This window comes from Drosophila hydei, unplaced genomic scaffold (genome assembly GCF_003285905.1).
Source record: "Drosophila hydei strain 15085-1641.00,03,60 unplaced genomic scaffold, DhydRS2 tig00000361-arrow-arrow-pilon, whole genome shotgun sequence".
NCBI lineage: Eukaryota > Metazoa > Arthropoda > Insecta > Diptera > Drosophilidae > Drosophila > Drosophila hydei.
The window spans coordinates 288,047-312,981 of NW_022045717.1; the positions used below are offsets into that span (position 1 = coordinate 288,047).

Sequence of the window (24,935 nt, forward strand, 5' to 3'; positions counted from 1 at the left end):
GTATATATATATATATATATATATTATAATTAATGTATATATATTTCCTAGTCCATAGATGGACGGACAGCACAGCGGGTAGGTATCCAAAAATTGAGCAGGAAATGAGCTGGAAATAAAATAGTAAATATCAGACTGTGAAAGTGTGCGATATGTTGAAATAATATAAACATATATATATATTTATTCTCTTGTGGTAGATAACAGATATACAGCATATCCTGAGGCAGGCTCGACTAGACCGTTCTCGTTTCATTGTTTATTAATATAATATGTATCTGTATATATACTTAAACATTTAATTAAAGAAATATTACTAAAAGAGTATCTACTTACAGAAGTACATAAGCAACAACAAAGCCTAATGCCTACACACAAATATGGAATGCATTGTGCGTACGTCCGATTCGCAAAAGAGCGCGGCAATATTTACATTGGTTAGAATAAATATATAATTTTCTCTAGGCCACTAGTTGTAATTTGAACAGGCGACAAATCATTCGTTTCAGTAAGGCTCTAATGCATGGCATTGGCTAACTCCATGGCTATTGCCGAAATCAAACATAATTGGCTGAGGCATTCGCTCCCGCCTACACCTCCTCGTCACTGGCCTGCGAGCAGAGGACCTGCTCCTGCCACCAGTCGTGCACCTCGTAGACGGCGTTCGCCTGATTGTTGAACGAAAGCAGCTTGCCGCTGCCTCCAATCAACTGGCTGATCATGGCCGATGGACTGCTGAGAGGTCCGTGATGATGCTGATGGTGATCTCCATAGCTGTGCAGCGCGGCCGCCGTGGCAGCAGACGCGTTAATTGCCGGATAGTGAAACTGTCCAATCTCACTATTAAGTTGCGAAAAAAAACTTGACGTCTTGTTGGTGTCACGCTGCTTGCCCAACTGGCCCAGCTGGGCAGCATGTGGCAACGTGGTCATCGAGTTCTTCTTACGCTGCTGACTGCTAATGTGCAGTCGCTCCTTATCACTTAGTGTGGACCGCTGCTGTGGATCGCTCGAAGTGGGTGCCAAAAACTTTCGCCCCGCCGAGCTGCCCGTCGAATCGCTGCGATTGAGTGCGTACGCCCGCTTGCCGACTGCCATCACATAGCGGGCACTTGACACATGGGGCTCAGTGTGAGGCAAAACCACTGCGCTGCTGCTGGCATCCTTCTCATCGTTCTCCGTCGAGCTTAAGGTTGGCGAGAAAGCGTCGCTAGTGGGCGGGCAAGTGCCAGCTACCGCACCGCTTATTGTGCTTATAGCTGACTTGTCTATTATCCCGCCGGGTGCTTTGTCCTCCTGCACATTGGCACGCATCACTATCTGCTCGTTGGTGGCACGTAGTCCGGCAATTAGTGAGTTTTGCTGCTTCTGTTAGTGGGAAAATGCGATAGTTCAACAAATTGTCAGGATGCACATAAATCGATTGAAGCTTACACTGGCGTTTTGTGCTCGAATTTTCTTCAGACAGCCTTCGAGCCAGGTACGTATTGTCATCTTGGCCACTTCCTCTTCGACCAGGTATTCAAACTCCTCGCGTGCCAGCAGCTCTTCCAGCTGCAGCGCCTTTCGTATGTCAACCGAGCGATAGGACAACATGCTGAAGCACATCAATTTGTTAATTATAGCACAGAAATGGCCCTTGACTATTTGTTGGCTTACTTAATGACATCGTGGAACGTAACGTCCTCGCCATTGTGCAGCTTGTCCAGTTCGTAGCACATATACTTGAAAAGCAAGCGATCCTTTTGCGGATCACACTCGAGTCGGCCCTTCAGAAGCCTCAAAATGAATTTGACCCGTCGCACAGGTATGACGCCGCGCTGGTGTATGTCCACAATGTTCCAGGTGTTCTGGAAATTGCGGATATCTGCATAGGAGAGCAAAGCGTCCTCCTCGTTCGAGTAGAACAGCGAAAAGTTCTCCATGATAATAGCTGAAAGACACGTTTCATAAGCAACTAAATAAGGTACGGCAGTTCGCTGTGCACCCACCCACAAGCAGGTTGAGCACAATGTATGTAATGATGACGTAAAATGTGCAGAAGTAAATCAGGCTGGCCGTAAAGTTGCCGCAGTCCGTTTCCCAGTAGTTTTCACCTCGCGTGCAGTACGGAGGCTGCACCATGCAGTCGTGCATGATCTTATTCCAATCTTCGCCTGTGACAATACGGAACAGCATCGCAACGCCCGTCACTGGCGATCCGAAGTTTGCTCGGCGCCCAATGCCTTCGCCATACTTCACGGTGCCTAAAACCAAAAGTTCAGCAATCAACAAGAATATATATGCGTAAGAAGGTTAACAACTTGCCAAATAGAATGGTGCCGGCTAATGCATAAAAGAAGACGAGAAGAAACATTCCAAAGATGATAAAAAACGACTTGCAGACGGACACACCGACCGTTAACATCAACATCTTTAGTGTGGTATGCTTGCCAGTGATGGTAAAAAATCGCAGGATAACTACCATGAATCCAAAGAAGTACGATAAGTCGTTCTGCAAAACATGTCAAAAAGGTGAAAAGGTCATAAAATATATTTATAAAAAATAAAGAAATAATAATACATCTAAAAGTGACTTTGATTTTTATTATGCATTGCATTTAATATTTTATTTGAATTTAGCAATTCTAGCTAGATAACAGACGTTACTTATCGATGTTTATCGATGAACGATGGCAGTTAGACACGCATAGCTGAAGCTAGACTTCCTAGGGGCTTGACTAGGCTTTCTGCAGCCTGTTACATTAATTTCAGCAAAGTTGAATTCAAATGCCTTACCCTGAGAATAGTTTGCAGTATAATCCAGATAACACCTGCGACGGTTACCAGCAGGTCGTAGCGGTTACGCCTGGATTGCCAGTATCCACGAGGCGTAAATGCAATGTTCTTCATGACCACTTCGATGACAAAGACAAAGGTCAGGACAGCACTGACAATGACTAGGCGCTCCGTGTGCACTTCGCCTTTGATCCACTGGGAAGGGAGACGTTTAGTAGCTGCTATGCAAACCCATTATCCACTTCATATTACCGTTATGGACAGCAGCATGCTGTTGATGAGCACCACCACGGCAATGACCCTCTTGAAGATAATGTGCTGAGTGATATCGTAGGTAAAGGCACGAATCTTGCGTCCATCCGGCCGTGGAGGCAAGTGCAGCGGCTGAGCGATCTTGAGACGCTTCTTTAGGTCACACCAACGGCGCTGATCAACGGTGAGCAGAGCGGTGCCTTTATTCTCTGAATAGTTGGCAATGACCACGCCCACAAACAGAGTCAATCCGATCATGCAGCCCAAGAATATGTAGATATGGATGTAAATGGCATGAATCTGAAATGGAATGGGCCAGCATTAGATTAAGATAGCTATTGGCCATTGGCCATTGGTCTTGGCGTTACCGGTCCGACGGCCTTGATGAGTACATCGCGCACATCTAGCCAGCCTTTGAACGATAGCACCTCGAAGAGCGTGAGCATAGCATCGCCAATATTATCGAAGTTGAAGCGACGGGGATTGGCCCAGACTCGCGGCACCAGCATGGCGGGATAGGACTCGTCCGGGCCGGGCGTCAGCTTCATTTTGGTGACAAAGACGCGTCGCATGAAGACGCCAACACAATCCTCACGCCGCAGTATGGTCGGATCATTGCAGCGCGCTAATCGACCCCCGTAGAGCTGTACGCCGTAGCTGGCAAAGATGAACATGAGCAGAATCAGCAGCGTGGATACCAATAAGATTTCCTTAAAGCCTCGGCACAGCTCATAGACCACTTTGCGCATGTGCGGCACTAGCGTAAAGATTCTCAACGGACGCACGCAGCGCAGAATCATCAGCAGCTGGGCTGCCGAGTTGGTGGGAATGTTGTGCGGCATCCAGCACAGGAACGACGTTGAGACAACGTATATGAAGACGTCAAGCGCTGCAGCCACGTCCTTGATGTACGCTTTGGGCGTGAAGAACAAGCCATCAGCCAGAATTTTCATAGCTAGCTCCAGGCTCATGAATATAACGAAGCCATATTCAGCGATCTGCAGCGTGGGGTGATCCATTAGCCGATAGCTCGGCGTCTCGAACATCATGGAGATGCACGAGAGCGTGGTGGCAAAAATCATGACCCAGTCCAGATAGGTGACCAGGCCTAGGAAGTTACTATAAATGGCATGCAAATCGCATGCATTAGGAATGTGACTGGAGCACCGTGAAGGACTACTTACTGCAGACTCTTGTACTGCACCTTGCGCTCTTTGCCAGTTAGGGGATCCTTGAGACGCGCATCGTAGCGTGCGTGAACGATCTTTTGGCAAATCTTGCGGAAGCGACTCTCGCGCGGCACCAGAAAGAGCGGCGTGTCGAAGAACGGATGATTTTCACGCAGATCTTCCTCGCGCTGATTGCGTCGCATTTCAGCTTGTTGACGCTTCGCTTGCAGCAGTTTAATGTCGAGATCATGTGGTCTGGCCCGGCCGGAATTGGCTCGAGGTGCGGCCGCAATGTCGCCGTTCTCCATGAGGTGCTCATAGGTCTGCTTCAGCTTGATCGAGCCGGAACGGACGCTGCGACGTATCGAACGGGATCCGAATCTGCGAATTGGTAGCGTACACACATCAAACGAATCATGCCGCCTAGGGGCAAAGTTCACTTACTTTTTCTGGTCAACGCGCCACGGCTTCGAGTGCGTAATGGTCCCCTGGGACTTCAGCCCGCCTTTCGTACCCACCACTGGCAGCATGGCCGAGTCACCCAGCATTAGACGTTGATTGTTGCTGTCGCTGTGGTGGAGCAACGTTCAATATTATCAGCTTCCCTCATGCTTAGATCCCTGATACCTACTTGATAATATGTGTGATGGCCAGTTTCCGGAGGCTGCTGCCGGCAGCTCGCACTTTGGCCGTCTTGTTCATGATGCGCACGGGCTTTTGCTTGCGGAACACTACGTTGGACTCCCAGCACTCGGACATGGGACGCCTGCAGTTCTCCACAAGCGACGGATCATCCGTTTCCATTTCAATGACGAAATGTTTCATGAAACTCTCACGCACTTTGGGCAGTATGAAGTCATTGGGAATCCGATGCAGAATGGTCATTTGTGGTGAGTCCGGAAACTTTTCAAAGATGCGCAAGCGAAATGGTAGGGTTTCCTTGATTTCCGCGCTCTGCTCGCGAAACTTGAGCTGCTTTAGCTTCTTTATGTCCTCGTCCAGCTCCAAATTGTCCAAAATGACCGCCACGAAAAGACTGAGCACGATGAGCGTCACAAATAGATGGTAGAGTATGAAGTAAACTGCGACTAGCGGTGTCAGCGTCTTGCTAGTACGTATCATGGTCTCATCCATGACCTCCACCCACGCCTCCTGGGTCAGAATCTGAAACATGCTCATGAACGCCTCCGGGAACGACTCAAACTTGTTGAAGTCGCATAAGAAACAAAACAGTTGCATTGAAATGCTCGAGCTAATTATCAGCAAGCACATGGTGAAGATGATAAGTGAGCCCAGCTTCTTGCCGGGTCCGAAGATCTTGTACACAAAGCCCTCCAGCATGGGAGACGCTTTGATGAGTCGCACCACCCTCAGCACTTGAAAATACGTCAAGCCAGATAGATAAAATATGGGAACTATATGCAGTGTGGTGCCAGCTGCCAGCAGCAGCTCAAACTTGTGTATGGAGTGCTTGTAGTAGCCGCGCCAGCCCAGGCAGTAGATCTTAAACAGTGTCTCCAGGTCCAGCAGACACGTGAATATCACCTCGATGTAGTAATATCGCTCATAGAACACATGCCGAGGCCTGCCATCATGCTTGAAGGCCATCGTCGCTGTCACAATGCCATTGGCCAGGATCACGGTCATAACCAGCATGCGAAAGTATGGAGAGCGGAGAATGGCATGGCAGGTCTCTGGGGCTAGGCCGCCGTGCTTGTTGTCGTCGATCGTGACCAGGCGCCAGCCCGAGTCATTGCCGCTGAGTATCTGGGAGGCAGCCGTCTTCTGTATGTGGCCTCGGGCACCCCACATCTGCTGAAACTGGACGCGTATCTCGTTAAAGGTTTCCGTAATGACAGCGATGAACACGTTCTTGACCAGCCAGGCTAAGAAGAATATCATGGTGCTGAAGTAGAATGCGGCACGCCATGCCGGGAGCGAGTCAATGGCCCGGTACATAATGAAGACCCATCCCTCCTGCGAGGCGGCCTGATAAACCGTAAAAATACTTGTCGCAATATCCTCGAAGCCATTGAAGCCAATCACGTAGCTGCTTAGGAAGTCCATCTTCATGCAACGCATCCCAGGCGAGCATTGATAGCCGGAGTCCGGATCCATTGAGCAGAATGTATCAGGTATGGCCAGCGAATTGATTGTGAGCACCCTAATGAGATATGCGACGGCTTAGAGGAGCCCAATCAGAGTGAACTGTGTATACTTACGGCCTGCCCAGGAGATCATAGTTTGTATTATTCATAACGCAATGATTCTTCAGCTCTCCAAAGAACTGCACCCCGAGCAGTCCATATAGCGACATGAAGAACAAGAAGAAGAGCGTCACATTGTAGATTTGCTGACTCGAGCGCCTGAAAATAGAAGATCTCGCTGCCATCCACTGACTCCAAATTGAAAGCGTGTCACTTACTTGAAAATTTGATTGATGCGACTCTTGGGCATGCTGAATTTGAGAAACACTCGAAGGAAACGTATCATAATAAGCGGACGCGGCGCCCGCATAATTGATAGATACGAGAACCTGAAAGGAAACGCCAGCGAGATATGGAATTCGATTCAGCGAGCTGCAGGTTGGACAACTTACTTTGGCACGATCTCGAGCACCTCGAAGATCTGTAGTATGATCGAGACCCAGAGAAAGCTTACCATGGAGGCGTCGAACTGGCACCAGTGATCCTTCAGGTACGGCACCTCGCCCTGGAGTCGGAAGGAGGAAACATTGAATGTTCGTGTAGACCTCAACGGGAACGTGAAGGTAACTTACATTGAGGACCCCACGGATGTGCATTTTGGCAATCATTTCGGCTGTGAAGAGCACTGTCACCGCCGTGTCGGAGACAAAGGTGATGTACTGCAATGAGGGATGGCGCTCAAAGGTCTTGGGCGTATTTAGCGAAACGGACGCCAGCGAGACCAAGGCGCACAGGCGCATCAGGCGTCGCACCCACAGCTTGTTGACCCACTCAATGTCCGCGCTCTCGTTCAGCGATTCCTCCGGGCCGTAGTCAGCCAGAAATGGCTCGCCACCCTTGAGGCTTTGCTTTCTGCCGAGCATAATCTTATTTCCAATTCCCGTTGCGATGCCCAGTCCAATCGGAGGCACGCCCGTAATGGCGGCGCTGCCCACAGTGCTGCTGATGCCTCCGCAAATGCCCATGCCCGCGGCAGCGGCTCCGCCGCCCAGGCCGCCAATGCCGCCCAGCAGATTGAGGCCGCCGCCAACGCCGCCCACAGGACACACTGTGGCTCCAGCGCCATTGTTGTGCGCATTGCTCGTGGACTGGCCGCCAATGACCGTTGTCGCACCCGCGACTGCAGCTGTTGACAAGCCCCCAGCCTGCGGCTGCATCCCGCAGGCAGTGCTGCTGCCGCTGCCCGAGTTCACAATTGTGGTCGGACTGTTGAGCACGCTAGATGCATCTTGACGTGTGCCCAATCCGTTGCAAGGACTGCTACCCGGCGATGGATTCAAATTCAGATGACCGATTTGCTGCTGGGAGCTGCGCAGATGCGTGTGCTGATGCTGGTGCTGATGCTGGTGCTGGTGCTGATGCTGATGCTGGTGCTGATGCTGTTGCTGATGAGGATGCGGGTGCTGATGTTGCTGAGGTGTTAAGCTGTTGCCGCTGGAGGAGCTGGTGCTGGCCGTCGCTGGCGTTGTGATGCCGCTGGCGGAGTGAAAGCTGCCGCTGCCTCCCGTGCGTTTATTTCTAGCAGCTGCACCCAAGCGACGAATTTGTAAGCGGTCAATCATTCAAGCAGCGCATCTTGCTCCCGCCTGGGCCGTTATTTATTAAGATACCGTGCCGCCACTACAATGGCGCAAATGTCTTCAACTTGTCAGCGTTGCTGTGTGCGAAGACATCAGTTAGACACAATTGCCACTGTCAATAGAGCCATGTGTGTGTGTATGTGCTGCCCCCACCCCTGAGCCATTTGCAACCCCCAAAAGCAAGGCAAGGGAGCGTCCTACACAGGCATACACAATCGCTTGCCTCACTCAGCTATATATATGTACAGTGTGTGTGTGTGTGTGTGTGTGTGTGTACGTCTCCTACTTATGTAGTTGCCTTTGACATTACATTTTTCTTACCAAGAGTCTTTGCTTACATACCTTTGGTCTCAGTCGGAGTTTGCGCTTTTTTATCAGAAGCCTCCATCTCAAAGGCGCTCCATGGGCAGCCTGGAGTTTAAGTCTTTGGCAAGCGTAAATAGCAGTAAATAGTCTTCGACTGCTTTTCGCCAGTATAAAAAGAAAAGCAAAGGAATTATGAAAATTCAACTTCGAACTGCAGTTCAAGACTGACGGCAGCTCGCGCTGAACAGCAAACGGTTATGGCAAAGACAGATGCAGACTGGTCGGTCGGTCGGTCGGTCGGGCAGAGCCTTGGTCAACCGACTGGCTGCCTTCAAGCTGACATCCTGCCAAATAGAGATTGTGCGCTCTGGTCCGGCGCCTGCGCACTGCCAGCGGCAGAAACGGGTCGATGACAACAATGCGAGTCACAGTCGCATTGCCAAAGTGGAGAGCGACAGTTTGTGGGATAAACTGCATAAGCTGCATTAACTGAACATGGGCGCAACATCGTCGCGTAATAAATCACCTACTGTGGGCTATCCGGAGCACGATGATCCGGCGTATCGCAAATGCCAGGAGTTGAAGGCAAGTTCAATTATCTAATCGCGTGGGCTAGTTAACTAATGAAGTCAATGCAGATGGAGCGCTGGATCCAAATGCACTACCAAATCAAGCAGCGGGAACAGGCGCTGGCCATTGCCCAGCATCGGGAGCTTTTTTACTGGCTGAGCGGTTTCTATCTAAGCGCCCTATGCGGCTGTGCGAACTATTACCAGCGGGTCAAGCGCGCCTCGGCACTGGCGCCGCTGCTGCCTCTGACTTTTGTCATGGGATACTACACGGATTGGGCCTATGGCAGCAAGCTGCATCGCATTCAGGGTAAGTACTCGCCACTCGCCTTAACAGCTCCACATCATTCTGAACGCCTTTTACAGCCGAGGCGAATATAATCATGGAGCATGAGCAGGACCTGCTCCACTGGCCGGGAGGACTGCCAACGGTCGCCGGCATCGACGAGGCTCGCGTCGAGGTTCACATGGAAAAGAAAATGCATCCGCATCACATGTAGACAAGTGCCCACTGTCCACTGTCCACTGTCCACTGTCCACATCCAATTCCATTGGCTCATCTATTTTGCTCAAAGTCTAACGTCTTCTATACATCGACAGCGCAGAGTACATATGTGTATGTATGTACTATGTGTACATCACAAACTCTTGACCACAAACTCTTTTCTTCTCTACACCTAATATATATATATATATATATATATATATATAATATGTGTATATGTATGTGCACATCTCTCAAGGCTAAACCAGTGCATATTCAATTGACACTGTTGGGCAGCAGACGGAGTTCTGATGCATGTGCATCATACATATACATAGCGCTGTTTTTATGTATATTTATTCATTCACGTACATTTACATATGCTAAGAACAAAAAGGAGGCACACATTCATGCATTCACATCGTCATGTATGTCGATTTTCTTACAAGTTACCATTGGACTTAGGGACATACTTCCTTATGAGCAGACTAATGGAGTATGCGCGTCTGTGCGCTAAGTTCTGATGTTTTACGACAATACTTCTTATATTATACGTTTAGGTAATTATTGTTACACTAATGTATACCAAGCTAGAAACCTTAGCCTAGAGAGCATCTAATAAAGTGTGTGTATAGCAACGGTACCAACCCAAGAAAACTACTTCCATGTCGCGCATTCAGATTAGTAATGTATCTGACCATCCTCGAGCAGGCCGTCCTCTATCAGCGCCCGGTTGTCCTTCTTGTAGTGCGTGTCACAAAACTCGGCGATGCGAACGCACGCCTCCTCAAGCATCGTGTTCGGCACGGTCAGAACAATTCGTATATATCCCGGATAGGAGAAACAGCTGCCGGGCAGACAGAAGACGCTCTGCTCGTTGACCAGCTCCTGCACAAAGTGTGTGTCGTCTTTGAAGGCCAGAAAGCGCTCGATGCAGACACCAATCATCATGTACATGGCTCCGTTGGGCATGACCGGGTTCAGTCCGGGGACCGGCTTCAGCATTTTGTAAGCCAGCTGGGCATTGGCCTATGTTCAATATTAATACACATCAATGAAATTGAGTTATGTAACAGAATCTTTTCACTCACGTGGAGCACTTTGATGACGCCATCGAAGTAGCACTGCGGCGTCTTCGTCAGTATGTCGGGCAGTGCGCCCTGGATGATCGTGTTCGTGCCGAGAATGCGACCGCACATGTTCCTGAGACCCGTGACCGCGGTGCCCAGACGTTTGTAATGATCGTGCACGATTATCCAGCCCATGCGCCAGCCGGGCACAAGGAAGCGCTTGGTTAGCCCACCACAAGACAGCACTGGCACCTCGCGTGTGAGGCTGCTTATGGCCACGTGACGCGAGCCTGGGAACACAAAGTGCTCATAGATCTGAACAAAGGTGAAACGATGTGATGAACAATGAAAAATATCATGCAACGATCCAAGTCGCACTCACCTCATCGGCGATTATGGGCAGATAGTGGCGTTCGCAAATGGCAATCAGTTCGAGCAAGTGCGCCTCGTCGTAGACGCTGCCACAGGGATTGCTTGGATTGTTGATCAGCAGTGCGACTGTGTTCGCATCGATGAGGCTCTCCAGCTGCCGGAGATCGGCACGCCACTGTTGCTCCGGTAAGAGCTCATAGTAGCGCACCTCAATGTCCAGGCCTTCGGCAAGTGTGTGGTACAAGCAGAAGCCTGGCCGCGGCACCAGTATGTTCTGGCCACGTTCGGCCAACGCCAATATGCAATACTCCAGAGCTGACGAGCAGCCGCTGCAAAGGATTACATCGCTAGGATCGATTAGCCCGTCGGGGCGCTGATGTGCACTATACTTGGCCACCGCCTGGCGCGACGCCTCATGGCCCTGCGTGTGGGCATAGCCATTGAACTTGCCGCTCTCCAGGGATCGGAGCACAGCCTTCATAGTTTCATCGGCAGCCTTCAGGTTGCCGAACGTTGTGGGATCGCCTACAAATAAAATGAGCCAAATGCTTTAACCGCAACATCTCTCGAGAGTCTTTCTATTGAATCAACTAAGATCAGCCTCCTATTGAGTGCACAGATCCTCACATATTTTCCCTGGCCCGGCCTAAAACACGTTTGGCGTATTTTTGCATGTTTCCGCCTTGCCATGAGTCCCATGTGGGACAGCGAATAATATTCCACCTTCATCAAGCTTGACTCTAAGCAAATTCGATTCTTGATCTTGCTTCTTGATTCTCCAAACAGGTGAAACTACATTTTATGCAAATGCATCGAAAACGCGCGCGATGAAAAATATATATAAAAAAATAATAATAATAATAATGTGTAACAACAAACGTCCGTCCAGAGCTCGGGTTGTGAGGTATAGATAGAACAGCCCTATCTAGTAATTTCGAATAAATTAAGAAGCAACACGCAGTAAGCGGGCAGCATCCAAATGCATGTGAGCTTGAAGAAAGTTCTAAGAGGTTTTTCTCTGCTAATTACCTATGGCCAGAGCTTGGTATCAATATATATATATATGTATATATATATATATATCTATATATATATATGTATTGGAAATAATTATACACATATTTGATAAAAAGAAATGAATTCAGCTCGAGCGTTTCAAGAAACAAGTTTCAGTATAGCTGAAAATAATACGATTTGAGCTCGAAAGGTTGGAGCTGTGTCTCGAAAGGGCCACGAAAGCCAGCGACGGAGCCGCCCAGAGACAAGCGAGATTTGGCACAACTACATATATATATATACACATATATATATAATCGATTCAAATGTATGTATGTCTCCAATTTTATAGCATATAAAATGGATTTTTAAAATATTCTAAGCCGGTTGGGTATGGACTGTGCGAGCAAATATTAGACTAACTCACCTATGGACAGGGGTATCATGGGCTTCTGTGGATTGGGCTTAATCTGCAGAGCCTCGACAATGTTACGAATGCGATTGTGTGTGTTCAGGGACAGGGCAGAGCCTTTAATCTGCCAGGCAGTGCGATGCTGGACGGACTTAATCGCAGCATCGTCAATTTTTTGCGACTGCAGCTCCTGGGCGAGAGTCTCGCCGCCGCTGTTGGGAGTTGTTGCCGGGGAGTTGCTTTCAAACTTGTAGTCTTTGCTGGCAGCACTGCTAGGCATTATCACCAGGCAGAGTAGAAACAAATTTAGGCACGGAAAAGAAAAAAAAAAAACCTAAAAGAAAGTCCAAAAAAAAATCCAAATCCAATGAGGCAGTTGCCAATGCGCTCGGGACTTCTCGGAGTTCAGTATTCAAATGAAGGTAAAGTTGGAATCCTGATTTTCATTCCACACAAGCATTAGTGATACAATCTCGGCGAGGCTGTGGCTATAGCTGTGGATTGCGTTGGCGTGTTTATTAATGTATTAGGTCGGTGCGAATTCTGGGTTAAATCAAAACTGATTTACTCGGCTGATCTCTTGGTGCTTTTATCGGCTCTGGCTGCGCCGCTTGGCCGCTTTAATATATACGCGATATATATACGATTTTCTAAGACATACATAACTATACCGCACAACACGCGCTTCGGCAGGCGCCGAACCAAAGAACAACAACTACAGCAACTTCGGATCAAGCTCGGGCCTATCTCTGATTTGAATACTGTTGTCGCTCGAGACAAAAATAAGTAAATAAATATACATACGAACATACTTTTGCATATAAACAATATGTAGATTTCTTATAAAGCCTGATTCGACTTGGGACAAGATTTTTTAGTTAAAAAACAAAACAACAACAACAACAACAACAACAACAACAACAATGCTTCATTTGCAAAATTATCTTTGATAACCAGCAACAATTTGATTACAATATCGTTTAGAGGGCTCAAACGACAACTTAGCAATAGATTCATGAACTGTTCTTCGCTAACAAACATCATACATCATAGATCATACATCATACATCGAGGAATCATAAATCGGTCTATAGCAAAATAAAACGCAGTTCGCTAATCAGGCTACGGATATTCGCATAAATGCATATGCATGTAGTCTATTAGGCGTTATGACGCCTGCTGCCAATGGAAAATGGAAATCACGAAGACGACGCAATACCCGTGAGCTACACAAACAAACAGTTTACGGCTGGCCATTACGGCAAAACACAGACATACAAAATAAGAGAGAAACACTGCTATGGACCACTATTCCGGTATTGCCAGCGACTTACATATTTACATGTTATTTGTTGTTGCGCGCAGTTGGCTTAGTCACAGTTAACATGCTGCTACAATATTTAACCGTATGCTAAATTATGTCAGCAGGCCGTGGCATGTGAGAAAACGAATGGAATACTGGTTCGAGTCCGCTGCGAGCGAGCCTCCTGTTTGTCTTCTTCTTCTGCGAAACTCGTTTTGCTTTCGGTATCCTAAAAAGCAGTTGTTTTGGCCACAATTTCAATTAATAAATTTCAAATCAATTTCGTTTCTTTATTGATTTGATCGAATCATACACTTGACTACAGTTAACCCAGTCATTAACTTGCTAAAGATTAGAAACACAAGACTTTGAGTAGTTTTAATTTTTTATATAATAGTCGATCGATTTAGAATTAGAGGTGTTAAGTGTCTAGTTAAGTAAAGATATTGTTCTTACATAGAAATACATATCATAATATTTATAAATATATATATAGATATAAACTGGTATTTAAATGTATATTAATATGCGTTATTGATATTTGTTTGATGTATCTGGTGATCTCAAACCATTTATTGTTGCGTAAAAAGATCAATTGAAATCATTCATTCGTTTCGGCAAACACACATACACACACCCACACACACACATGCACACAAACATGATTATTAACATTAATATGCACGGCAAATATATTGTTTATCAGAGTTCATTAACATATTTTTATATAATACAACATAGTTAGTACTGAGTTGAGATTGACATAGAAAAGACCCAAAAAAAAAATATATATGTATTGACATTGAAGTAATTGGACTTATTTTACAAATAATTGACTTAAGCGAGAGGAAAAAAAATAGTTTTGCAGTAGTTTTCAATCTGCTGGCAATTTACATTTAACTGTACAAAAAAGGCCATGGTAGGATCAGCTCATCTGATATATATTGCAGTTAAACACATCTACTTGCGTTTGAACATGTTGCTGAGCCGTCGCTTGGGAGGCGAGTTCTGTAAAGGAACAACGGAAGTTTCTCATAAAATAAAAGAAATTAGATTGGAGTCTGTAATATTGATATAAATTCGCCTGCTGCCTGCTGTCGTAAATTTCCTCATCCTCATCCTCACTTTGAGCTACTTATTGCTAGATAAGCCAGCGCGAACAAGCCCACGGCTGCTGTGGCGATGAGAAAGCTAGAGAACGGCGTTAATACAATAAACAAGAGAATGCCGAGACCCAGTGACTTCTTAACGCCCATGCGACGCCACTGGCGATGCCACAGACGCATCAATATATTGCCTTGCTTGTGATTCGGTAAATGTTTCAAGTCGCTCAGGCGGTCCATGGTGGTCACGTTTATCTGGGGCAAGCGATGCGTGCGAATGTGACTCAACGAGTAGGTGGTCCACGATTGCAGCGACGAGCAGTTGGTAGTGCAGCTGACGGTTGAGGTGTTATCAGTTATGTTAGACGCGCTAAGCGGTTTCTTATGTTGCACAATTTCTACCAAACCAGGACTGTACTTCAGTGGCTGCAGTTCAAATGGCGCTGTAGACGCTGTCTGGCGGCAAAGTTCTTCGAAGTGAATGTCATGACTGAGATGGTTAACGGCGCCGACGCTGATGTTGGCACCGTCACTCAGCCATGCGCAAACGTGGTCCTCCTCAAATTGCTGTAGCGCAGTCAAGTTAGAGTCAAGGTCGTAATCGTATTTGGCGGCCAGCGCCTTCAGCAAAGCTGGGTGCTCCTCCTCTTCCCATTTGGTAAATGAACTATTAACAGTTGCCCGGTCCACATTGAACGTAGCTGCTTCTTCAGTACTTTGCTCAAGCTCCGATTCCATCTTGATGTTCATGCAATTCCAAGTTTGCTTATCCAACAGCATCGTGGCACCCATTACCATCATCGAATCATTGCGATTATGCACACAGTAATTGTTGTTTTCGTTGGGCTCGTCTAGCGCATACGTTCCATTACCAACCTGTAAAGTTTGTTTTGCATCTTCTTCTGTGACATCGATCTCAGCATCGCACAGATGCCTGCCTCGATCAAAGCATCCTATGCGTTGGTCTTTGATTTTGTTTCGCTGCTGCATGCGCTTTAGACTCATCTGCGACGTTGAGGACAGTCTGGCGCGTGACCTGCCCCTGTTGCCAAGCCGATGATAAGGTAAGCGTGCACTGGATTTACGCTGACGACCGCTCGAGCCACTTTGACAAGTTGATGCAAGACTGCCGCTTGAGCTGGTAGTTATTAGACGACGGCGACAGATACTTGGCCTGCCGCCCTGCCCATTAGCCACATCTAATGGCAAGGGCATAGCAGCATCAGCCAAATGCGGGGTCACGTCCTGCACTTGCTTTTGCAGCTCTTGGGCGTCTGGTGGCCCATCATAGAAAGAGCGGCTGCTGCGTGGTGTCGATGTACAAAATGCTGCTTGCAAATTGCGGCGATGCATAATACCCTTTAACAGATTCTGTTTACGTTGACGCCGCCTCTGTGAAGGAGCATATTAGGTTTTTAATGGGCCGTTGCGGTATCAACCACACAAAATCACGAGGACGACAACAGGCAGTAAACACAGGCTATATGCTATAAACAAAACACAAAAGAGACGAAACGAAACACAAATCTTCTTCGCATGCTTCTTACCTCGTCGCGTGGCAGACAATGTCCTCCACCACCTATGCCGCTGCTCCCAATGCTGAAGCGAGATGTGAAGATCTTAAAGCGGGCCGGCGTCTTGGCAGTACCGTTATTGTCGCAAGTCTCACGTAGTATTTCCCGGGGCGGCTCCGAGCCGCCAAATGACAGACGACCACCATTTTTACTGGGCGTCGGTGGACCCGGACGTTTATAGTGAGTGCCCATGGACTTCTTGCGTGTACCCAAACCGTTGTTATCTGTAGTGCTTAACAGCGCGCTCATGCTGTCATCCAGGCTGTGCGGACCATCCTATCGGAGATGCATTGCATTAAAACACATTAGCAATTAATCATTAGCAATTCAACCAACCAAGCGAAAAGCCTCAGCCCTCAACTCCTCCCTTCATCTTGGTAGTTATGCTTTTTGAATGCTTACTTTGATATCGTCCTCCTGGGTGCCCAGGTCATACTGCGCTGCATAAGCGCTCTTCAAATGCGGAGGTTGCAACGAATTTCGATATTGAAGTTCTTCGGCGCTTGAGGTAGAAGGAAATGATATAATAATAAAACGTTTGTTTGCATCGAAAGGAATCAACGTACGTCATGTTTGGCACAGTGCCCAGCTTTAGATCGGTCAGGTAGGTGTTATTGAACACCTCACCCTCTTCATCCTCCATTGCAAGATTACTGCCAAGATTGGCAGATGGCGCACATGGCCGCTTGAACGGCTGCCAGTCCTCTCCAGTCGCCAGAGCCGTCGATGGCTGCTCGGCTTCCTGCAGGTGCCGCAACTTGGTACTAAGAATGGCATATTTCTTCTGCTGCTCCAAAAGCTTTTCATTGAGCCGCACAATTTGATTAGCTAGCTTTCGCGTATGTTCCTCATACTTAGTGATCTAGAAAAAAGAGAATGAAGACATGATCAGTCAAGCACTTATGGATATAAGGAATGCCAGCTTACCTGCCCATTGAGCTTCTCCAGTTCAACTTTGTTGCTGGCCGCATCGCGCTCTTGCTTCTCCTTGATTCGGGTCACCTCCGCCGTGTACAACGTGCGCTATTGTTGTCAGATTGTGTGGTTTGGGTGTTAGTGGTGAGTGGTGTAGAGTAAGTGGAATGTGTGAGTGGCAAGTTAAAGCAAAGGGGGAAACAATATCGAAAGCGAAAAAAGAGACAAATATTTATAATACATTTATGATTAGCTTTTCACTTTGCAGAGAGAGAAAGAGAGAGAGAGAGAATCGATATTGTAATCGATCGATACTTTAGATATTTAGTTAACTCTAAATTAGCTTTGCTCGTAGCCAGTAATAAAACATTTATTAATGCTAAGTACATAATCAAAAACTCGAGACATTTACAGACATACATATATTACTTAAAATTCAGACGGATTTTTAAATTTTAAACTAACAACAACGTTGTTGGTTAAAAATATTACATATGTTGCACCTATGACCAAAACCAACGCAATTAAAATTTTAAGCGAGTGATTAGTTCTTAACTCTTTGCTTGTGTGTGCTTGCTTGACTTTCTTCGATTTGCCCAGCTGTTGAAAATCAAACGATACAAGACTCTTGAACTAGTTGTTTCATGAATTTCAGTGTGCGAAGTAAGGTAAGTGGTAAGTGGTGATAGTGAGTATTGTAGTCGGTGTCGGATTAGAAAGAGAAGAGGAAACAAAGAAAATTTATTTTAAATACCATGTGATTGATAATCGAATTAATCTACTTATTGGGTTTGTTTCTATGCGTATGATAAATGCCAAAATTAAGCAACAGCTGGTTGAATCGTCTCTCCTTCGATGATTGCTAGAAATTTTTAGTTAGTCCCAACCAACACACACACACTACGAGACTAAACAAGAACATTGATGCCTTAAGGCATTCATATTACATTAACATTTACATACTGAGTGGACTCGACTGACGCTGCAAACAATTGCAATTATTTCAAACTAGAGTGTCAAGTCGGCAGTGCCCGACTTGGAGATACCTAAACCCTGCGCACAGTTGCTATTCCAATCATTCTACGCTTCTTTTATACACAAACAAGACATACGCACACACATATATATGGGCTTTTCGGCTAAATTAATTAGTAAATGTTGAATGAGTTTTGTTCTAGATGAATATAGAAATACATAGGAATATAAATGGATTGAACTGTCCTCTAGTATTTTTTAGCATATGAGACATAACTAAATCAACTTGGTTCGTGCCGCGCCTGATTCTGCCAGGTCTCTTGTCTCTGGCATTTTCAAAAGACCGTTATAGCCTGAATCCTAATTTTTAACAGATTCAATGGCTGATTCTATGTCTATCTGTCGATCTATAAATTCCATGTTTTTAGTCATGACGTTGCATTTTTATGATCTCAAATCGGTTAAAAATGTCTATGAGATGATAGTAAAGAATGCCATATTTAAGTCATTCGCACATCGTAAGCTGTTAGTTCTTTCGGTCTGTAGACAAGTTCCAAGAGCTGACGTCTTTCAATAGAATGATATGAGACATAACTAAATCGACTTGGTAACTTTGATATAAGAGTAACTAACTTCCAGTGTCAATTGTTGATTTGCCCCAAAATATATAAGTTAACCATATGTTTTTGTGCAGCGTCAATTGAGCTAATGTTTTAGTGTGCGTACAAGGAAGAAGGATTTAGTGTGTGAAAGAGAATTTGTTTCAAGCGAAAATACTTTAGGGATAGCACATCAAACATAAAGGAAACACGAGTACATTTGGGCACAGCACGTTCACTTACCATTTTTGATTTCATCTTTTCTAGCTTGCCCTCCATCTCAAGGCGCTGATCCTTCAGCTTTTGCTCACAGCGAGCCATCTCCTCTTTCGTTTCCCGGTACTTTGCCTGCAATATCTGACAATCGAGCTCGCGCTGGTGTAGCTGGGCTCGCTGCTGTTGTAGTTGCTGCTGCGCTTCCAGCAATTCGGTGGAGGTACGAGACTCCTTCTCTAAGGTGTCCAAAAGCTTTTCATGGTTATTGCGTGCATCAGCAATTTCCTCATTGCACTTCTTTAGCTCATCGTTCAGGTTATTCAGCTTGCGCTGATAATGAGATTCGCGATCTTTTGACTTGCTGCGCTCCAGTTCCAGTTCCTTCATCTTGTCGCCTAGTTCACACTGCATGGATTCGTGCATGTGCTTCATTCCTTCTAGCTCCTGTCGAGCTTCCGCCAGCTGCGACTGCAGCTGCAGCACATTTGAACGTTCTTTGACTACCTGTTCAGCGGTGGCAGCATTGTTTTCATTTGCCAGAATAAGGCTGCTCATTGTCCCATTCGCCTGTTGCAGTTGGCCGCTCAAGTCTGCTATGCGTTTCTGCTGCTGCACAATCTCTGAATTGAGGCCGCCGACTTCCAGAACCAGGCTCACTTTTTCATTCTCAATATTTTTCATCTGCTGCTGCAGATCGCGAATGGAGCTGTTCGCTTTTTTGGAGTCTCGCTCGAGCTTCATTAACTGCTCGTGAGTTGCATCGCGATCTGCCTCTGCCGCAATGCGTTGCTGCTCCAAGCTGGCCTGCTTCTCCTCGGAACGATTCGCACGCTCCTTGTTCTTCCGCAACTCCAACTGCAAGCCGTCCTTCTCGTGTTGCAATACCGCAATAAGCTCTGCCTGTTCGCTCTGCTTCAGTTTGGCTTGAGCCATTTCCCGTTGTGTCTTAGATAAAATCGCTTGCTGTTCGCCAAGTTTAATGGCTATTTTCTCCAAGCGCTTGGTACTCGAGTCCAGCTGTGCTTTGCTCTTCTCCAGCTCGTCCTCCCTCTTTGCGAACAAGTATTGCATATCCGTTAGTTGCTTTTCGATAACGCGCTTCTGCTCCATCTGATGTATTTGCGCTTGTTCTAAGCTCAAGTTTTTGCTCTGTTCTACCTTTATCAAATCTTCCAATTCATTGACTTGTACCACAAGAGATTCTTCCTTTTGCAACTGTTGCAGCGCCGTCTCCAGCTGCTGTTGAGCCTCCTCCAGTTTTTGTTGTGTATTTTTAAGCTCGGCTTTGGACATGTCGGACTGCTGCGTTTGCACTACAATCTCTTCTTGCAACGCTTGGATCGTAGACTCGCTCTTTTGAACGAGCTCCGCTTTCTCCTTGAGCTCCTGTTCCAACTGTTTTTGCTTTTCATTGGATTCATTCAGCTCTTCTTTAATTTTAGCTTGCTCTAGTTGGCATTGGACTTCGATTTGGTTTCCATTCTGAACCGTTGCTTCTTCGGTTGTTGTTTCAGGTTCTCGCACAAGCTGAGATTGATTCATATTCGCATCAATCAGCTCTGTCTTCAACTCTTCCTCATGAAGCATCTGCTCGGCACTGTCTTTACCATTTACGTTTCCTAAATCCCCGTTAACCCTGGTAACGTCATTGCTATCAACTTTGTTTCTTAACTCTTTTTCGACTTGCAACTTTTCGCTCATTTCTTCGCATTCAGCATTTTTCTGTTGCAGTTCTTTCATTACTTTATCGCATTGCGATTGTAATTGGTTTAACTTATCTGTCAGCTTCAAAATAGTTTCCTTGTGTTCTTTCTGCAATGCGTCGTGTTCTTGTCTTTTTACTTCTACGGACTGTATTAAGCTCTGATTCAAAGCCTTGCATTTCTTGGTCAATTGGTCATATTCGGTGACAAACTGTGAGAGCTGGTTCTGTACAAAGACTAGTTTCTTGAGCAAAGGATCGTTGGAAATATTATTGTTCTCAATTGATGACTTCGTATGTGCATTTAGTGCGCTTAGTATATCAATAACGATGCGATCTACTGCAGTTAGGTATCTACTTTGGTTCAATATCTCTGATTCCGAATGTTTCAGCTTGATTTGCATTTGATCTTGCCAAGATATTAACATCTTTTCGACTTGTTTCAGGCTTTTATCGCTGATCCCTGCCGAACTTGAATGTAGGTCAAATCGAGAGCCTATCGTGTCGATGAAGCACTGCAATTGCTGTTGATTCTCGTTTATCTGCTGCTGCTGCTTATCAATTAGTTTTTCTTGAGAGTGAAGACGTATTTGCTGTGCTTTAAGCTCTTGGCCACGACTCAGTGCGCATTTCTCCTCTGTGCTGACACGCTCCTCTAAAATATGGTTTCTACTGCTAAGTTGAATTATTTCGCAGCCCAATTGTTCTAGTTCCTCATCCTTTTTTTCTATATCTGCAGAGATCTTAGCGAGGTATCTAATTTCATTGTCGCGTACCCGACACTTCTTAATGCCTTCCAGCAAAATTAGCTGACTCTGTTCTAGTGCCTGATCCAGCTTCTTTGCTCTACTCTCTTGTTGCCTTTGAATAATCTCTTCATTCTGTATATTTCGCTGATGTAGTGTGTCGTACTGAGCCTGCAGTTCCTTCACACGTAGCTGCTCTTTCTCAAAGCGGACGTTCAACTGGTCCATGCTACGCCCTACTAGGTCCAATATTTGTGAATCATCTGGGGCTGGCGGCATTTCCAGTTGGTAGTGTTGCACGATCGTTAACAGATTTTCCAAAATGCTCTTTTTTTCCTTCCAAATAGCTTCCAGCTGATCACGCAGCTCCACGTTTTCCAGCTCTTTTTCACGCAACTGCTTATCGATGACGGAACAAGCCAAAGTTTCGGGTGTGGTATTCATGCTAGCCGTCGACTGTGAAGTTTCAAGCAAATCCGAGGAAGCGTTGAGGACCTCGCGGCCATTATGCAGCTCGGCGCGAGCCTCCTGCAGACACTGCTGCAGCTCCAATTTATCACGCTGCAGACAAGCGATATCATCGTCCTTTTCTGTCAACAACAGCGTGGCGTTCTCCAAGCGCAGTTCCAGATCGTTTATTTTATCCATACACACGAGCATCTGCTTTTCGGACAGTTTCAGCTGTGGATAAAGTTAATCATTAGAGAAGAAATTCTAAGCAATCTTTCAACCAGTTCAAAAAATAAACAAAGTCAACGATCAGCAACGCAAACATAAGTTTGTATAATTTAAATTAATATTAATTAATTTGCTAAGTTAAATGTCAACATACTCATATTATAATATCTAGTATTTTCATTTTCAATGGGCTTGAAAGAACATTTAATTTTTTTGGTTTGTTTTGTTAGTCAGGAAATCGTTGATTTTACAACTAATTACTATGTACTAATTACAACTCAAAAACAGTGGGTAGGATATGTTGATATTGCTGGTCAGCTCAGTTTATCTGACTTAGTTTGCCTAAAAAATTTAGCAAAAATTACAGCTAATTTGGTACTTGAGACTTTTCATAATAAAATTCTATAATTAAATGTTCTATCATTACGGAATATTAAAAATATTAATATTTGCCAATATATATATATATATATATATATTGGCAATGATTAGGTTGCAAACAGTAAACCAATACATGTATATATGTATTCCTGACTTAGCTCTTAGTGTGTGAGCGTAAGATAACGTATATGATTTATTCGTACCTTATCCGCTAATTTATCATATTTGTTCTTCAACTCCTGCATTTCTTCTTTGCTTTCGGCGAGCATAGCATCCTTGTTGTTAATCTCTTTAAGCAGCTGTCTTTTCAACTGTTATTGCGGTAGAAAGGAATAGATATTAATAAAAGGTCTACGCAAGCACGGTCTACCTGCGCCCAGGTCAAGATTTAACATACATTCTCAAATTCGTTGGGCATAGAGTTCTGCATGTAATTGCACTCATCGTTTTCATATTCCAGGGAGGCCGTCAGCTTGGCCAGTTGCTTCTTTTTTACTTTGTTTTCTTTGAACGAGAGATTTAAAGTTGAATTAAATGTGTGCTTACAAGTCTAACAAATTTTTATGGTCCTTACCTTTACTTAGCGAATTGATTAGTTGCTCATTCTCCAAAATTTGGTCCTCTAAAACAGCCTTTTCATAACGTTCGGTTTCCAGCTGAGCCTGCAGAAGTTATTACATAGTTAGAGTATTGTAGTTGTATGATTGTTCATCGTTTCTTACACGTAATCCTAACAGCTCACGTGTACGCTGTTCGAGCAGCACTGTTTTTGGTGTCGACGGAGCTTGATTTTGGCTGACCTCTAGTAAGCTAGTCAGCTCCCGTTGCACTGGGATTGGCGTTGCAAAATTCGTACTCGCAGTCGCATCATTGTCGATTGTAGCCGAATCCTTGTTGTTGCTCTCTAACTCCGAGGATTTTACTTCGCAGCCATTGCGCTCGGACGAGAAGGAGGTACAGCCTCGCGACTTAGTCTGGATCGGAGTCAAGTCCGCAACATTGCTCTCAGCAATATCACTGATACTAGCAATGGTCTCGCGCAAGCAATTGCGAGTCAATTCTGGGTTTTTTATTGTCTGCTGGAAAAAATCCGCTATGCACTGCTGTGTGATGTCAGGTAAGTTTCTGCAAATATTATGAAAATATTCGTTCGGACTCTGAACGCAAGTGTAGTGCATCAGAAGTGTGTAGACGTAAATGTAATCAGTTGTCATTATACGGCCATTGCTCTCTAAAAGCGGCTTGAAATTTGGATATATATCTACAAAGCAAAAGTTTTAATTATTCACTTTTACAAATTGTATACTGTTATTATCGTCTAAATGCACCTCTTAGAAAAGTCAGTAGTTGTCCCGATGAAAATGTGAGGCTTAAGGGCGACAACGCCGGCTGCTCAGCTGTTAGCTCAACCTGAGAAAATTGTGCATAGTGTGTAAAAAATTCCTCAATATCGGAATCTTCAAGACATGTAACGTCTGCTATGAAATTGCATTTCCGCACCTAGTGGTAATAGACGTAAACAAATTAAGAGTCGTACGGCTTATACATCTCCGTTCAGTTAGATCTTTGAAACACTTACCCACTGCAAGAGTATCGCTTTCCAAACACGTAATTCCATATTTAACTCGAAACAAAAAAAAAAAAATAACAAAGTGAACTAGATACAATTTAACACTGCACGCTTGCGTCGGTTGTCTGCGAAAAACACATTTGAAAACTATATTACATATCTTGGCACATTTAATGAGTAATTGTTATGATTATTACAATCGTTATTAATATAAATCACACTGTTTTTACAACTCACACGTGTTTTGATTTCAATCCTGTTTAAATCGACGCTTGTTTGAAAGTGTGTAAAACCGACTCCAGACGCTAACAAAATGGGCGCGCTTGCTGCGAATTGCGATACTTTTTCTGATCGAATAGTTTGTATATTGTCTCGATTATTCATTTTGGCAACAGGGTTGCTGTTGCCTACTAAAAAATATTATTTTGTAGTTGCTCAGTGAAGCTCACGTAGGTAAACTGATTATAAATAAATGCGAGTTAAGGCTAAATTTAAATCGATGAAGTTTTTTATGTCAAACTCGTGTTCGTTGGCGAGAATTCATTTTACTGCCTACAATACCACATTAAAAAATAAGACATTTTAATGAATGTACAACATTAACGGGAATCGAAGATGATTCTTTTAACTCGACAGAATAAGAGAACAACCGTCAGTAAAAATATTTTTGATTAGTCTCTTTTATATTTCAATTCCCACTTTTAGTCGCATTTTTAACTTAGCGGACCAAATGAAACAATTAATAACCAAGACATTGTATACTAACAGTGCCAAAACGAGTAGAATATCGATATGAAAAATATACATATAGCATAGCTTGATAGATCGATAGATAAATTGATAAATTCAACGGAAATTTAATTCACATCCTCATATTTGTATTACAATAATTTAAATAGATTGGCCATTAAACTTGTTTTCGGCCAAAAATTTCAGAAATAAATACCAACCACATACATATACATAAAAAAATGTCAAG

At 45.0% G+C, this 24,935-nt stretch overlaps 4 protein-coding genes across 8 annotated transcripts; 1 reads left to right on the plus strand and 3 right to left on the minus strand.

Annotated features, from left to right (window-relative positions):
* Window positions 1-276: 276 nt before the first annotated feature.
* Window positions 277-8,541, minus strand: LOC111593053 (sodium leak channel non-selective protein). Its single transcript, XM_023305626.2, has 16 exons — window positions 8,328-8,541; window positions 6,978-8,062; window positions 6,798-6,910; window positions 6,624-6,734; window positions 6,421-6,564; window positions 4,830-6,362; window positions 4,643-4,768; window positions 4,214-4,579; window positions 3,398-4,148; window positions 3,030-3,329; window positions 2,778-2,972; window positions 2,307-2,493; window positions 1,991-2,245; window positions 1,659-1,932; window positions 1,434-1,596; window positions 277-1,367 (listed from the first exon to the last, which is right to left on the minus strand). Exons 2-16 carry the CDS (start codon window positions 7,965-7,967, stop codon window positions 591-593), a joined length of 6,285 nt encoding a protein of 2,094 aa, XP_023161394.2. The 5' UTR covers window positions 7,968-8,062; window positions 8,328-8,541; the 3' UTR covers window positions 277-590.
* Window positions 8,542-8,735: 194 nt separating this feature from the next.
* On the plus strand, window positions 8,736-9,531 carry LOC111593011 (plasminogen receptor (KT)). Its single transcript, XM_023305546.2, has 3 exons — window positions 8,736-8,876; window positions 8,930-9,170; window positions 9,227-9,531. The coding sequence occupies exons 1-3, from the start codon at window positions 8,787-8,789 to the stop codon at window positions 9,358-9,360; spliced, it is 465 nt and encodes a 154-aa protein (XP_023161314.2). The 5' UTR covers window positions 8,736-8,786; the 3' UTR covers window positions 9,361-9,531.
* A 101-nt stretch (window positions 9,532-9,632) lies between these two features.
* On the minus strand, window positions 9,633-12,792 carry LOC111593010 (tyrosine aminotransferase). The gene is made up of 4 exons (XM_023305545.2): window positions 12,210-12,792; window positions 10,797-11,311; window positions 10,436-10,729; window positions 9,633-10,373 (listed from the first exon to the last, which is right to left on the minus strand). The coding sequence occupies exons 1-4, from the start codon at window positions 12,472-12,474 to the stop codon at window positions 10,026-10,028; spliced, it is 1,422 nt and encodes a 473-aa protein (XP_023161313.1). The 5' UTR covers window positions 12,475-12,792; the 3' UTR covers window positions 9,633-10,025.
* Window positions 12,793-14,181: 1,389 nt separating this feature from the next.
* LOC111592999 (early endosome antigen 1) lies at window positions 14,182-24,410 on the minus strand. 5 transcript variants are annotated; one of them, XM_023305518.2, is made up of 14 exons: window positions 24,194-24,408; window positions 23,966-24,081; window positions 23,715-23,886; window positions 23,109-23,647; window positions 22,961-23,048; window positions 22,784-22,890; window positions 22,590-22,697; window positions 18,907-22,008; window positions 17,102-17,197; window positions 16,741-17,036; window positions 16,577-16,676; window positions 16,148-16,450; window positions 15,477-15,992; window positions 14,185-14,505 (listed from the first exon to the last, which is right to left on the minus strand). In XM_023305518.2, exons 2-14 carry the CDS (start codon window positions 24,002-24,004, stop codon window positions 14,458-14,460), a joined length of 5,514 nt encoding a protein of 1,837 aa, XP_023161286.2. In that variant the 5' UTR covers window positions 24,005-24,081; window positions 24,194-24,408; the 3' UTR covers window positions 14,185-14,457. The 5 variants fall into 5 exon arrangements, with proteins under 5 accessions (XP_023161285.2, XP_023161286.2, XP_023161287.2 ...); XM_023305517.2 differs by having other exon boundaries at window positions 14,182-15,992; window positions 24,194-24,410; XM_023305519.2 differs by lacking the exon at window positions 15,477-15,992 and having other exon boundaries at window positions 14,188-14,505; window positions 24,194-24,406.
* Between the last annotated feature and the right edge of the window lie 525 nt (window positions 24,411-24,935).